Genomic DNA, 14,963 nt, shown 5'->3' with positions numbered 1-14,963 from the left:
GAAGTACATGCGAACGCATGCGCGCTGCATGAGCCCCCTTGCTAATCGAACGGCTCTTACGCGCGTCAGTGGATCGTAGATTCGTATCCGATGGCTATCATGCGTAGAAGCGTTCGCATATGCTTCCGATTGAAGTTTTTGTGTGCGTCAGCTTCGTTGGTCGGACCGTGGGGAACGCGTCCTCCCTTGTGAGCTGGCCTGGGCTGTTCAAGAATGAAAACACTTTCTCGTCTTATACGTTAGAAAGGAAAACACTTTCTCGTGGAGGGGAGGGGAGGGGAGCAGATGGGAAAGGTATGGGGGTCTCACGTATGACGTAAATAAAACACTTCCTCCCTCTGCGTTCACGCGCACACAACAAAATAAAAACATTTTCTCGTGGAGAGGGAAACGGTCCGTGACGGAACAAGTGGAGTTCGCCTGTCGTCGCCGAGGCAGGAAGTGTACTTTCCCTGTCATACAGGTGATGGGGCCCAGTATAATCTTAATTTTATAACGGGCCGGGTTGTGATTCGGATCCGAATACCAACCCACCCAGTCTCGATTCGATCCGATAACAAATGCTGCGTATGACCAGTTTCCATCGTGGAAGTTTCCGAGTCTGGACTCGGATTTGGTCGCTCACCGATGGCGGGCGGAGCGCCGCCTTCCTCCGGGGGTCCTACAGTTTCCTCTTCCTCCTCCTCGTCTTCTTCGGGCCTTCCTCCTCCTCCGCCTCCTCCCAAGATCCTCCTCGCCAAGCCAGCCGGTGCCGCGGCTGCTCAAAGGTTGGGCCGCGAGGACGACCCCTCCGCCGTCGTCCACCGGTCCCGTAACGCCGCCCAGCCCGGCTCCCTCAACCTATTCTCCGAATCCTGGGAGTTCCACACTGATCGGATCCTCCCGGTTCGCTTTTTCGCATTGCCGTTCCTCCTACTCTTCCTTTTTAGCCCTAGAACAAAGATGAGGTTTTGTCTCAAACGTGGTCATTAGAGAGGAACTCTAGCATAATGCGATGAAGTTTCAAATATGATGCTTTTTCCTTGGACAACTTTTTGTTCTTTTTTGTGTGCCTTCGAGGATTTTTGTTAGGAGCATAAGAAATACTGAGAAAATTCTGTTTTGCAAGCCTGTAATCGCTTTCTTTCTGTTCCACGCAGTTTTTGACCGAGAATTCCGATTTCACTGTGATTGGAATCATTGGTCCACCTGGAGTTGGCAAATCAACTATCATGAATGAACTTTATGGCTTTGACGGAAGCTCGCCAGGTACTGTCACTCTTATGACTTATACAAACCTCATTTGTGCAGGTGAAGAATAGTTGCTGGTGGTTGAGGAAGGAAACTTCCTTTTTTTTTGGCAAAAGCAAGCGGTTATTACCTTTCAAATATAAAAAATGATGCTTAGCTTTTCTTATATACTTGAATTTCTAACAAATAAGATGGTTAATTGAAAGAATTAACATAGGGCATTCTATAGATCCAAGAAAACACTTCATTTTAAATACCAAGATAATGGTTGTTAATCCTTGTAGTTCTACATTTAGGAACCTTTTGCACAACACCTGTAGAAATCAAAACAGTACACCAGCTAACGGAGAGTACTGTTTGTCAAGATTTATTCATTGCATTGGCTATAAATTTTAGCTTTTCCCCACATATAAAATGGGGTCTCCTGTGATGAATGGAGAACCACTCTAGCATGTGAAAAGAGTGGCTTCTGCTACAGTTAAATAAGTAATTGTGAGGCCTTTTTGGCTGAACATGAAATGGTTTTCCAAATCCTGAAATAGGCAGTCCTCCCTATAATATTACTCATACCAGTTATTGTTAAAAAATGTACAGCTTATTGTATCTTTAACAGTGTCAGCCATCTTATATGGTCAACTATTGGTTTCATTCTTCAATCTAGAGCTGCTTTTGTGATAAAACTACTTTTTGTTTAACAAGCATGAGCAATATTTTACTCGGTGGAACTTATTTTATTTTTGCTAGTATGCATGTGTATGTGTTTTATCTTGTATGTTCATCTGTGCATAGCACAGATTGTTTACTAAGAGCCAAAAACACTAAATTGCAGGAATGCTACCACCTTTTGCTACACACTCTGATGAAACTAGGGCAATGGCGAAGCACTGTACCACGGCAATTGAATTAAGGGTTTCAGCTGAACGACTTATACTTCTTGATGCCCAGGTTACTAAGTTAAAATTTTTAATTATTAAGATGCTTCAATAAGTAATATTTTTCCATTTGTTATGTATTTTTGGCCATTGTAATTCCTTACAAGATCCAATTGATGCCAGGGTGGCCTTAAGCTGAATTTGTAAACAATTGTTTTATTCTTATTCCTTCCATTTTTTCTTCCTTGCTGCCATTTAGTGATATTTACTGCTTCAACCTCTTGAAGTGGTACGTCAGGGTTCTTTAAAGTGGGTTCATTATGTAAAGTTTCATAAAATCCAGTAGAATTTTAAAGGCTTGTTCTGTGGTTGCATGAGTTTTGTTCTAGAAGTAGATATTTTGCTCCTTATTAGCCTTTTAGAATTTTTTTGACAAGCACATTTCTCACCTAATTTTCCCTTGGGAAACTAATAACACGTAGTATACTACTGATGTTGATCATTAACTTATATGTTTTACCTACACGTACTTATTCTTGTCATTGCACATTTTTTACTTCATATGCAGCCAATATTCAGCCCTTCTATATTAGTTGATATGATGAGGCCTGATGGTTCATCTGCCATTTCTGTTTTAAATGGAGAGGCCTTATCAGCAGATTTAGCCCATGAATTACTTGGGGTTCAGGTGCTTTAGAAACAAATCCATTTCATTTATTTAAAAGTTTATACATCTTTATTTCTTTGATGGTACCTGACCAGCAGTTATATTTTCTGGTGCTGCAAGCAATTATTTAGCTTGGCGTGTTTCTAGCATCTGTTTGTAATGTTTTGTTGGTTGTCTCAGAAGGAATTCATGAATTCAACATGTGGCAGCTTATGCTTACGGTATGGTATACACTCTTATCTTTAAAGTACTATGGTGATTTTTTATGAAGCGCTTCATATGCTTACCTGATACGTGAATTTAGTTGTGAGCAACTAAAAAATCATATCTCAGTATGACTTATTTTGAGTTATGTAAGCATTTATAAACTAAATGCTTGATGCTGATCATGCTTTTCTTAACAATTAAAGAGCATATTTAGATCTACTAAAAAGTGACAATGATTTATGCCCTTCTGCATTGCTACAAATGAGCTTGGAAAAACATAAATATCCACCTCAGAGATAATTGTAGTGATAAATGGTTGCTTAATTTTTTCGGTTGTTTTCTTGAGAATTATGTTGTTGCAAAAAAATTTCATTAGATCAATACTGGTTCAGGAGGGATATCATTTTGCTTCCCGTTCTTTTAAGCTCCTCATAGAGCACCAATACAAGAAAAAGAAAACTTCACTTGGATATCAAGGGGTTGATGGCAGGATCTAGTGGCATAATTGCTACTTTGAAAATGAAGATAATGCATGCTCCATTATACACTGTTGATGGAAATTTACATTTGGAACTCCAAACTCATTGACATGAGGGCTGTTCTTCACAAATACTCTCTCCAAGATTAGGTAATTAGAAAGAAATGTTTTATGCCTTTCCGCCGTGTTGTCATTCTTAGTTTGTCTTATATATGGTAAAGTGACATGACCTTGTTTGTTAGGCACCCTCTGTCCTTTTCTCAATTTTCAATATTTTGATAAGCGTGCTGTGTACCCTAATGCTAACAAACTTCATCTCGTTGATGACTTATGTTAGTCAGGTGGACCAATCACTTTTCTGCTTGTTTACTATGTGTAATGGTTTTTTCCAGTCAGCAAAACTTCTGACTTCTTGTGTTATTCTGTCGTGGCAAACGTGTTTAAATAGCTTAGTAACTTAGTTTATATCTTCTACTTTCTTTCTTCAGACTGTTTTATCTAGAGAGTTCTTATTTAGCCACAATGTCTATTTTCTCCCATGTATTCACAGGTTGATTTATTAAAGCATGGGATACCGGACCCATCTTTACTGACATCTGCTTATACTCAACGTTCTAATTCTGGACTAGATAAGGAAAACAAAGGAAATGATCAGGCTACAAGCGAAGAATTCTTGGCTGCCCCTGTTTTTGTTCATTCTAAGTAAGAATTATATTCCTAGCTGTTCTTCAGCTTTTTCTATATGCTAAAGGACCTATCCTTATCCTTAATGGGAAGGAATTGCTTGTTTTATGATTTTGCTGATTTCAACTTGCTGCATCTTGTTCATTGAAACTTGAACATGTCTAGTGTTTAAAGGTTATTTACCTAATCTTAAATAGATGTCAATCAGATTCCAGAAATATTGTATGATCACTTAAAGTAATACCTATAGAAACTTTATGTGTAGGCATATCCATTAAATATATGATGCTAGATTTCTTCATAGTAAATGATGGTCCAGAGATTAAAGAGCTGTAACATGGATAAACATTAAGATGAAAGCATAACTTATACGGCCAGAGCTGGTTTCTAATGTTGTTTAATATATATTCTGAGTGTAATTTTATAGCCATAATTAGCTTCGGCGACGTTGCCGAGTTATATATATATATATATATATATATATATATATATCGAGCGGTATACCAAACGGTATACCGCTCAGTATACAATTTCGTACCGTACCGAGCGAACGTCGAAACTCCGGTACGGTACGAAATTGCAGACCTTGCTAGACAGATCTTTCTTACCAAGGATGATGATATTAAGCAATGAATTATGAGCTGCCCATTTTTCTTAGATTTCACTTAGATGAGGGGGCAGCCTGATATGTGGGAAGTTTGGAAAATTAAGAAAAATATTGATACATGGTTTCTGTTATAAGTAACAATTTTCTTTTAACCTTTAACTTATTTTCGTCGTCTCTAGTGTTGATGGTGATGATAGTTTTCCAAGGCTTTTCAAATTTGGTTAACTGATTTAACCCACTTCACAAGCTGTTATTTGTTTGTTAGCCATGGTTTAAACTTTAAACAATGTTCTCTACTCTGCATGTATAACATATCCTACAAATCTGCAGTCTTTATTTCCCTTGTGTCGCTGATAGATTCCGATATCATATGATTTAACTGGTAACTCAGGACATGTATATGATTTTGGCAGACTACAAAATAAGGATTTAGCACCTTCCAAGACTTTGCTGGTGCGGAAGGCTTTGCTGAAATTCTTTGGTTCCTCCTCTTTCAAAGTCAACAACAGCAGAACTAGTTCCCTGAACAAAACGGCAGAGGATTTAGATTCTGAGCAACCATACTTGTTTTTACTTCCTATGAAAGTTCAACACAACTTACGAAAACCTCAGTTTGAAAGCTATCTTTCAATGATAGGGAAGCTACGAGATGAAGTAATATTCTTTATCCCTTTAATTCATTGTTCCTTAAGTTATGTGAAGTTTACATGTGATGTTTGAAAATTTTTAACTATCATTACATTTTATCAGGAGTTAGTTTTAAGAGGAAATTTCAAGGTGCTTGTTTTCTTTTTGCACTTTTTGTATTTAGGATTACTTAAGAATTAAAGAAATTTACCTGACTACATCACTCAACCTATGTGCTTTTTTTATTGTAATGCCAAAGATTAATCAATAACTTTCCTGGATATCCATGTTCTTTCCACCTAGTATCTTTGATCTGATGCAGAAATCAGATCTGATACTTTCCATCAGGCATGAGAATCTTTTCATCAAGGAAGTCACTATAATGTGCTAAAATTAAATGTACTTCTTGGTAATACTGTCCCCAGAGTGCAAAATAGTGTATATGGCTTGATCTATCCTACCTTTTAGAGTCTTTGAACTTGTCCCTTGATTTTTGTGTGGTACTCTAAATCTCATTATTTTTTGCTTCAGATATTGTCGATGAATGGTCATCCATTTGCAAGGAACATCACTGAGCGTGAATGGTTGCGTAACTCGGCTAAAATATGGGAATTAGTAAAGAAATCCCCAACAATTGCTGATTATTGCAGGACACTTCAGGGTTCAGGACTATTCAGGAAGTAGCTCATTCTCCTGGCTATTATTGGCTTGCATCCGTTGTCGAAAATACCTTCTGATCTATCCATTCGGAGAAAGCAAAGGTATCAGATGCTTCCTACCAAGCTCAACTTGATAACTGTTCTTAATTTTCTTCTACTTCACAGGGGTTTTCCAGCCTGAGACATGCAATCACAGAAAGAAGCCTAGAAAGATCGTGCAGGTTATGTGGCGATTGAATCTGATCATAAGCGCTAAGAAGCCCTTTGGAGATGACTGGCCAAACAAAAGAAAGGGAAAGAGAGGATAAAACTTTTAAAGAAGTTTAATCGTTTTCTTTAGCATCTGAGAAGAGACCAATTTAATGATGGCACTGTATTTTGCCCATGCCGATAATTCATTTGCATACAGTTTCCTGTGCTTCATACCGAACGATGAGTACAGTCGCAAATTCATTTGAAGATGTTTGAAACATTTAATGGTGGATCTTTATCATTCTTTTTAGGAATCTGTTGCTATCTCAGACTTAACAGTTGCTTCATTCTTCACCATGGTGTAATTGCTCAACAATTCTGACAGTGGTTTCTTTTGTAGTCAAGGGCTCCTTTGTTGGTATTTGCCTATCTCAGATTTGTTGTGCTGTGTAAGCAATTGGTGATGATTTATTTAGGTTAACTGACATATCATTGGTTAGTACTTAATTATAATTTGTCCATCAGTCAAAATTTATTGATAGCTCAGAGAAAAAACCCCACTCATAGATCAGAATTATTGGTGAAATATCATCATATGTTCCCAGGGACCAAACATTAGTGATCACAGTGAAACATTGGTGCCAAAGCTCAAATTATTGAATGCTTTTAAGAATTACAAACACAATACTTTGAGGATAGTAATTTTAGTACAAACTGGCAAGTCCAAAAGGATGTTTCAAAGCACAATTTTTACTGATCTACCATCGGGAATAAAGCAATTGTTCCCTTGCCTTGAACCATCATTTAGATCGCAAAGGACCGACGTCGTCGCGATGCAAAGACCCATCCTCTCTTAAAATTTCATAATACGTAAAACAAAATGATGCTTACGAGTCGCAGTCTGCTTTTGAGACAGGAGTTCTGGAGACAAATACAACATTCAGAAGCATTCACATACATGGGTAAAGATAATCTACTCACACTTGATCGACTGATATATGTGCCGCACAAAGAGTAAAGATGCGCGGAAGCCTACAGTTCCTAACATGAGGAAGAATCCATAGCAGATGCAAGTCATGTAACCAAAGAAAAACGATGTTTGCATGAAGCCCGACATATCTGATCTTGCTTGATAGTAGTATATGCAGTAGAAAAAAATGAATATACCAGTGGAGCCTCCACAAAGAACAGATCTGCACATACACAAAACACAAGAGCTATTAGTTAGTTTCAAGTTCACAATTTGGCTTAAACTTGCTCAGATGAAAGCACATAAGTAAACTTGTATATGTACTCATTCGGTAGTAAAATACAACCAGAAACATTTATCATTCACTGAGAAATTAATGGAGATTGTGCCCTCGTGATTGATCAAAATTTCTTACAGAGTAACCATAAGATGATTTTCCAATGACAAACAGGAAGGACAAATAAAAGAGGAAGGAAATTTTATGTTTTACTCCTACATAGAGATATATTATGAACTATCACCGAAGCTCTTAGCTGTTTAACCGAATGGAAATAAGATGAAGTAGTACTTTCAAAAAATACTTCGATGCAACATCTATCCTACACAGATTCAAATACTTATAATGACTCTAAATGGTCATATGACAAACGGATGATACATCTTTAAGAAACCACATTGATCACTAGATCTTTACCTAAAATAAAAGAATGGCCAAATTGCAGTATAGAATAATTTCCGACTTTAAAACAAAAAGAAGCCTATCATAAAATGTGTTATTTTATTAAATCCGTACTATACAGTAGTCAGAAGAGAAGAAAAGTTCAATAGCTTTACCTCCACCACCACTCATGATCCTCCGCAGCAAGCTGAAAGTATGTCAATGCCACTGTGATAAATGCTGTGACAATGATAAGGATGATAAAAACGATGAAAAGGATGCTATATATTGTATAAATTTTGTGACCCCACACGCTGGCGAATATATAGTAAAGTTCAATGTAAATAGCGCTAAATGGAAGAAACCCTGCCATCATCATCTGAGGTATGGCGCTTCGATACCATGGAAGTTGAGGTATTTCTCTTGGATACTTTGTGGTGCGACATGGAGCATGGAACTCTGTTTGGCTGTTTTTACCAGCAATACCACCCAACACTAGCAAAGGAGAGGTCACAAGTGCCCATATAAGAAGAATCACAAGAATAGTACCAAATGGCAAGGCTGCCGTGGCACTATACACTATAGCAACAGTGTTTAGGAAGCAGAAGGTCAAAAACAGAGGTCCACAAAATAAGCAACCAGTCAACAATAAATTCCTCACCTGCAATTTAAGAAGGAAAAATATTGAATTCACACAAACAGGAAGTGTACTGAAAATTAGACTAATTTTCCTTTGAAAAATATCATACCCAGTTAGTCCCTTCAAGCTGCATATAGAAGGATGTTGCTGTGTACCCAGCAATGCCAGAAGTAAGAGCATAGATTACAACAAGTGCAGTGAATAGAGCTCCCCGATTGTACGGGTAGAATACTCCAACAAGTGCAAGGAGGAAGATGAATATCGTACTAGTTATATAACATAAAGTGTTAGATGATATCAGAAAAGCCAAAATAATCGCAAAAGTACAGTATGAATTCTTACAGAGCAAGGAGCTGAGTTCCAGATCCAATAATGGATGAAAACAAAGATTTGTTCTTTGGAAATCGGAAAACATCTCCATTAAGATACTTCCATCCAGTCTCCTCTTGATCTTCAATGCTTTCTTCGTCATGAGAATATCTTTGACAAAGGTGCAAATCAATCATCGAGAGAGGCAGAAAAGAAAAGGTCAAAAAGGTGTCACTCAAAAAATACAAAATAGTAAGTTTTTGATTCTCACTTGTTGAAATCGTTTTTGAGCACGCGCATGAGAATAGTGGCGAGGAACCCAGTCAGGAGGAGGACTGTTACGCATGAGTTAACGATAGAGAACCAGTGGATCTCCAAGTGATGAGGCAAGAATGATGATTTTGAATACTTCTCCATCCTTTTCTCAAAAGGAACCTCAGTTTTTTTCCATGATACAGAATAAGAGAACTCCACGTTGATTTCCTTATCATCCGTGATGTCCACAGACAAATTTGGGTCTGCTTGGACATTAATTTCTATCACATGATCACCATTATAAAGGATTTCAAAGTGAATGTGTTTAAAGAGCAAGTATTTGGACTTGCTCGAGTCAGTCTTATCCTTCTTGATCCTGCCCAAGAATCCCCATAAAGGCAGATCATCATAGTACATCTGAAAGTAGTAATCCTTTGAGACAGCATCTCTGAGTTTTTCAACATCTTTTTTTGACAAAGCTTTCTTACAAAGAGACTTGGATCGTTTCTCCTCACGGAAATTCAACTCATACGGTGCATCAACCAAACGATCACCATTTAGAACTTCTCCTAGGGCTTCCTTTTTCTCAGTCACATGATCTGAGATAGAATCACAATTGACGAAGGAGAATCAACACATCAACAAAGCAAGAACTACTATTGCAAAATAATTTGCTGGTTGACAGAACTTCCATACCTGGTGAGCAGAATGGCAAGTCATAGAACCTATAGGTCTCACTGCAAGTCCCAAAGGAGACTGTCAGATTCAAAAGTAACTCAAACAATTTAAAGAAAATCTGAATAGTAAATCCCATAAGATGTAAGAGAAGGAAAATTAAGGGTTAAACATGATAGGATTGCTGCAATGCATCTACACCTTAATGGTCATGTTGATATAAAGAACTGGAGACATACTATAAAAAGCAGATATCTTAAAAGTAAAACTAACAAAAACCAAACGAGATAAACATCCCAATATCCAGACAATAGAAATCGAGCAACCAATATATTAAATAAATATACGGAAAGCAAAAGATTAGATGGAAGATCTAATTTAGAACCAGTGATGCAGCAAACTGATAAACAAGATCCCATCAACGAGACCGCCCCAAACAAAAGAAGAAGAACAGCATTCAAAGATCAACAGAGGCAAAGAAAGGTCACATTACCTCGGATTGTGGAAAGGTCCGACCTTGTTAGCATAAAGAGGAACATGATCCCCCTCCTTGTATCTATGATCCCGCCCATCAGCTCCAACCCTAAATCCAGGAGCCAGCATCAAAACACACAACAACGCTGCCCTCATCGTGTCCATTAACGAACCTAGAAACTCTTCTGCAAATCCAAAGCCCGACTAGACAAAACCCCAACCTTTTCCACCCTAAACCACCAATGATTTCCGACCTCTCCTCCTGGTCCGAAAATTTATGAGCTAAGTTTCCAGCAAGATGAGACCTTTCGTGATCAAGGAAAGACTGGTTCTTACCAACCCAGACTAGGATCCAACAACTGATTTGATGAGTTTGGTGGATCCATGGGAAAGGGCAAAATCAATCGAGGGAAAGGTCGGGCCTTGTGGGAGGAAACTCGGGGCCCCAGCGCGAGAATCGGTGGTGGGCATTTGGATCCGAGCCTTTGCATTAATTTCTACTCAAAGCTGCATGGGGAGACAAAAAAGGGCGAGAAAGCCAGCTTCCAGTGGGCTCTATTTCGGCCGGGTGTTTAGGCGATGGTCATCCACTAACGATGTAAGGGACGTCAACGCTCTCCTAAATGAACCAAACACTGCTTTTAAGTCCACCCACCGGCCGGTGTGATTGCAACAACAACAACATCAACTAAATAAAAATTCTCTATAAATCAACCATAGAAAAGTGATTTGGGGAAAATTATTTTAAATCAGTCTTTATAGTTTAATCCTGAATAATCATTTATTTAAATTATTTAATCATGATAGTTTATCATTTCCATCTTTTATATACATCGATTATTTTAATTAATAAATCAGATTAAATATACATCAAATATTAGACTAAATATGATGCGATTCATGATCACCCCTTAATTGCCCTGAGTACATGTGCTTAGTAATATAGTTTGAGAGACGAAGAAACCAAACCAGCACACGGTGTGAGAGACGACAAACAAGTGTATCTAACATAGTTAGGTAAACCTTTTTGGTCAACTCTACATGCGAACCGCGTGCAGGCCGCCGAGATGTCTTCCACGGCAAGCATGCTTCACCTGACGAGTTGCCTTCTGAACCAACTTTAACAACCAGAGAGTCAAAGAAGAAAAAACAAGAATCTTTGGCAGGCAAAAGAGTGGAGTCATTCATACAACATATTGCGGTAATTTTAATGACTATAATTGTCCATGATAGTAATTACACACAGATATCAGCTTGCCTTGACGCAACTCCCGAAGAAGACAAGAATTGTGTGAAGAAGTTGTTGGATTCTTAAGAGTAGCAAAGTTTCATTAAGACAAATATATGTTGATTCTAAGGTTCTACAAATACTTGCAAACCCAAGTTTTCAGGGCTTCTTTCACCCTCGTAAATTGGAACTGAGCAGCAGCAGCAGTAGTGAGCAAACAATGCTTGAGAAATCAAAGAGGAGAGTACTTGGCACATTAAAACAGAAATCTTCAGAGGAACTGAAGCATGTAACATTGTTTCAACTATCGTTATAAACAAATAAGGAAGCACATCATTCATGTTGTCGTGGGCACCCAAAGACCACCCAAAGACCGAGAACTTCAGACGGACATATAACTTGTCTATATGCTGGTACCCAAGCTTGATTACTGAGTCAATAAGAGGGGATCTAGAAGCATTTTTCCTTGGCAATCATTCAACCATAGAATCCACCGGTGCAGACGGGGATTTGAGAGATTTTCTTTTGCTTTTACCTACAAAACAGATATCATAAATTAACTGTTTTATAAGCACACTTCCTGAAGTTCAAAATCATTTTTTTTTTATCAGAAATGACTTGGAAAATGATTTTTTCTTGAGGCAAACAACTTGGATATGCTAAACAAACACATTGAGAAAATAAAATATCTTTCCGGCTTTCTAGTTTAAGAACAGTAACCTGTACATCCACCAATATCAGAATAAAAGCAAACACACCAACAATTATAGAAAGCAAAAGTGAGCTACTTCAAAGAAAATATTTCAACAAAAATCGTCACAAAAAACTTAATTTTATCCAGCCACAAAAAACTTCAAAGTAACTTTTTCATCCAGGTGAGTTACATGCTTAGGTATCCACTGTTTTTAATCTTCTCAAGATGATGGGAGAAATGGCTTTCTTGTTGTCAGAGACAATATGGAACTTTTGCAAAAAAAAGGAACAATAAACCTTAGCATGGAGCTAATTACTGGTTTCATTTGAGCTGAGACAATGACATCAGTAACCTTAGAACTAAATCCATTTGTTGTTTGATATGTCAAGCAACCAGCAAATATTTGATGACAAAATGAGCAAGTGCTTGCCAAAGAAAGACAGTCTTGATACTTGATACAAATATAACACAAGTATATTCAATATTGTTTTAGGTAAGAAAATTAGCCTGCAATAAAATTTCTGAGTGACATCAGAAGAGTACAATTGCAAAATCACGTACACTAAAATCTCTTATGTATCACCATAATTTCAAAATCTACAATTTTGGATGACTCAGCATAAATTAGGTTCAGTTAAAGGACTTGCCTTTGCCTCTTGATCGTTTGAGTTTTAACATGGAACCCTTCTTCAAATGAAACTTCACCTTAGGCTTCATGCTGGTGCCCTCAGAAGACCCTAAGGAAAATTACAAAGAGCAGCTATATTTCAGAAAATAGTAGATATAAGTCATCTAACGTCAGCATAAACTTCTATGGTGTATGGTAAAAGATGACCCAAGTCTAATCATCTACTCAAAGTAAGGCAAAAAGACTAAATTCTATACACATTAGTCAACTACTCCTAGCAAAGCTAGAATGGTGGATTTTGCTTTCACATGAACACAAAATATTGATGCTTCACTTCATGCTTGTTACAGATGCAAGATAGGCTATTGCCGAAGGGAAAAACAAGTGAGGTTATATTTTCCTTTGGTTGTTCTTGTGCTAGAGGCCACTATGAATAGGCAGACTAAGTGCACAATATAATGGGCAACCAAGTCAGATATTAGCATGAAATCTAACGCTTACTCAACCATGTAGTTGAGATAAACTTGGTTGATTGGAAGCATGAATATGAACTGGCACCACAAGCATCTCGAAGAAAGTGCAAAGCAAGGCTTATAAAGGAGAAAAGAATACAGAAAGGGAAAAGGAGAAAACAGTTCACTTGAAACAGATGATATGTCCACATAATCATGCACAGATACTCGCTTGCTCATGAAAAAGGAAGGCAAAAAAAAAAAAAGAAAACCTGTCCTAAACTAGATCAACCATTGCAATATCTTGTGATTCTGTGGGCGAATAATCTGTTTTTTACTTGCAACATCCAATTTCAGCTTGATCCAATAAATTGAAATGATAAGCAATTTAATATAATTCCACTAATGTGTCCTACTCTAGATGAATGTGTGGAGTTACTAAGGAGAAATTCAATCTTTTTTTTTTCATTCATGAACAATTAGGCATAATACAGACAGAGATAAAACAAGGGGATCATTTAACATGGTATGAACATTTATAAAGGAAACCTGTAGTTGGACTTAGATTAGGTGAGAAAATTATTATTAATAGTGAGAAAAGGTAGAGAGAGACCTAAGAATACTTTGCTAGAAGCTATACATAGAGATTTAGTTGCTCCTAATTTAACTAACAATATCACCTTGTACAGAAATCAACGACTTCAAAAGATCTAAGTGTGACATTGTGGCCAATAATATTATAGGACGAACATATCTAGTTGGTTAAACTTTTTGCATGATGTGAGTGTTCATAATACTTATTTAAGGTGAAAAAAAATCGAAATCATCCTTCGAACCCAGCTTCTATCACAACAAAACAACAGAAATAGCACATGTAAACGTGCAAAGCATTTCCATCAGTCATCTATTATGGACAAAGAAGACGTTCAAGACAGCTCTAAATGACGTCCATTAGTATTTAGTAACTCTTACTAAACGCGAAAATAAACATTATCCGAGCGAATTGCTCACCCTCAGCCACCGCCATCTCGACGTCCTCCATTGTGACCAAACCCTTCTCCATCGCCTCCTTCTGTTCCTGGTCGATCACAAGATTTGAGCTTTTAACAACGACAGAAGTTTCCGAGGCGTAATTTTTTATGAAGCATATAATTTTAAGTCGATCAAAAACTCACCCTCCGCCATTTCTTGAAGAGCTTCCGCTTGCGCTTGCCGGAGACGGAGACGGGGGGAGTTCGCAGCTTCAGCTTTCTGGTGTTGGGATCCCCATGCACCGCCCGCTTCCGATCCTGGACGCTCGCCCTCCGCTGCTTCTGGATCACATTAAATTTCGCCATAACGATCGACAACAGCTAAAACCCTAACCCTCCGGCGGCGCCCCCGCGGTTAAAAGAGTGAGGAGATAACCCTATCGCCTAATCGCGCCGTGTTCATATAGTGGTTTAGTACTTCAATTTCTCTTGAATAATTGGTATTATTCTTAACCGCCCAAGGTGAGCCCTCATTGCCTGTCTACGCGTAGACAGGTTCCACGGTTTCGATTGGTAGATTCGGGTGGGGCCACACCCAGTTAAATAATTTCTATGATTATAACCAAGAGAAAAAAGAAAATTGGGCATTCTCCACAATATTTTAAAGTATTATTTTATCGGATATTTTATTAAAAAATCTAAGTTACTAACAGTTCGTCGGAATATACCAACAACTATTAGTATATTATTACACAGTATCTTGAATTTGGGTATCCAAATTCAAGA

General features: G+C 37.9%; 3 protein-coding genes across 3 annotated transcripts; 1 reads left to right on the top strand and 2 right to left on the bottom strand.

Moving 5' to 3' along the window:
• The first annotated feature begins 585 nt into the window (after positions 1–585).
• On the top strand, positions 586–6,644 carry LOC135643000 (uncharacterized). Its single transcript, XM_065159494.1, has 9 exons — positions 586–885; positions 1,140–1,248; positions 2,060–2,175; positions 2,671–2,790; positions 2,901–2,990; positions 4,005–4,156; positions 5,159–5,399; positions 5,904–6,133; positions 6,197–6,644. The coding sequence occupies exons 1-8, from the start codon at positions 628–630 to the stop codon at positions 6,054–6,056; spliced, it is 1,239 nt and encodes a 412-aa protein (XP_065015566.1). The 5' UTR covers positions 586–627; the 3' UTR covers positions 6,057–6,133; positions 6,197–6,644.
• Positions 6,645–6,858: 214 nt separating this feature from the next.
• On the bottom strand, positions 6,859–10,809 carry LOC135642999 (transmembrane 9 superfamily member 2-like). The gene is made up of 8 exons (XM_065159493.1): positions 10,541–10,809; positions 10,224–10,466; positions 9,752–9,792; positions 9,072–9,654; positions 8,834–8,971; positions 8,601–8,757; positions 8,028–8,512; positions 6,859–7,416 (listed from the first exon to the last, which is right to left on the bottom strand). The coding sequence occupies exons 2-8, from the start codon at positions 10,367–10,369 to the stop codon at positions 7,197–7,199; spliced, it is 1,770 nt and encodes a 589-aa protein (XP_065015565.1). The 5' UTR covers positions 10,370–10,466; positions 10,541–10,809; the 3' UTR covers positions 6,859–7,196.
• Positions 10,810–11,656: 847 nt separating this feature from the next.
• On the bottom strand, positions 11,657–14,633 carry LOC103990617 (uncharacterized). The gene is made up of 4 exons (XM_009409825.3): positions 14,382–14,633; positions 14,218–14,284; positions 12,774–12,863; positions 11,657–11,967 (listed from the first exon to the last, which is right to left on the bottom strand). Exons 1-4 carry the CDS (start codon positions 14,541–14,543, stop codon positions 11,906–11,908), a joined length of 381 nt encoding a protein of 126 aa, XP_009408100.1. The 5' UTR covers positions 14,544–14,633; the 3' UTR covers positions 11,657–11,905.
• Between the last annotated feature and the right edge of the window lie 330 nt (positions 14,634–14,963).

The sequence above is a fragment of the Musa acuminata genome, chromosome BXJ3-7 (assembly GCF_036884655.1).
Source record: "Musa acuminata AAA Group cultivar baxijiao chromosome BXJ3-7, Cavendish_Baxijiao_AAA, whole genome shotgun sequence".
Classification (NCBI taxonomy): Eukaryota; Viridiplantae; Streptophyta; class Magnoliopsida; order Zingiberales; family Musaceae; genus Musa; species Musa acuminata.
This window is presented reverse-complemented; position numbering and strand designations above follow the sequence as displayed.

Coding starts and splice junctions, on each gene's coding strand:
- LOC135643000 (XM_065159494.1), top strand. CDS start 628: ATGGCGGGCGGAGCGCCGCCTTCCTCCGGGGGTCCTACAGTTTCCTCT. Junction 4,157..5,158: donor CCTGTTTTTGTTCATTCTAA/GTAAGAATTATA, acceptor TGATTTTGGCAG/ACTACAAAATAAGGATTTAG. Junction 5,400..5,903: donor TAGGGAAGCTACGAGATGAA/GTAATATTCTTT, acceptor TTTTTGCTTCAG/ATATTGTCGATGAATGGTCA.
- LOC135642999 (XM_065159493.1), bottom strand. CDS start 10,369: ATGGACACGATGAGGGCAGCGTTGTTGTGTGTTTTGATGCTGGCTCCT. Junction 8,972..9,071: donor CTCAAAAACGATTTCAACAA/GTGAGAATCAAA, acceptor CCTTTGTCAAAG/ATATTCTCATGACGAAGAAA. Junction 7,417..8,027: donor GATCATGAGTGGTGGTGGAG/GTAAAGCTATTG, acceptor GTGTATGTGCAG/ATCTGTTCTTTGTGGAGGCT.
- LOC103990617 (XM_009409825.3), bottom strand. CDS start 14,543: ATGGCGAAATTTAATGTGATCCAGAAGCAGCGGAGGGCGAGCGTCCAG. Junction 12,864..14,217: donor CGAGATGGCGGTGGCTGAGG/GTGAGCAATTCG, acceptor AATTTTCCTTAG/GGTCTTCTGAGGGCACCAGC. Junction 11,968..12,773: donor CAAACGATCAAGAGGCAAAG/GCAAGTCCTTTA, acceptor TCTGTTTTGTAG/GTAAAAGCAAAAGAAAATCT.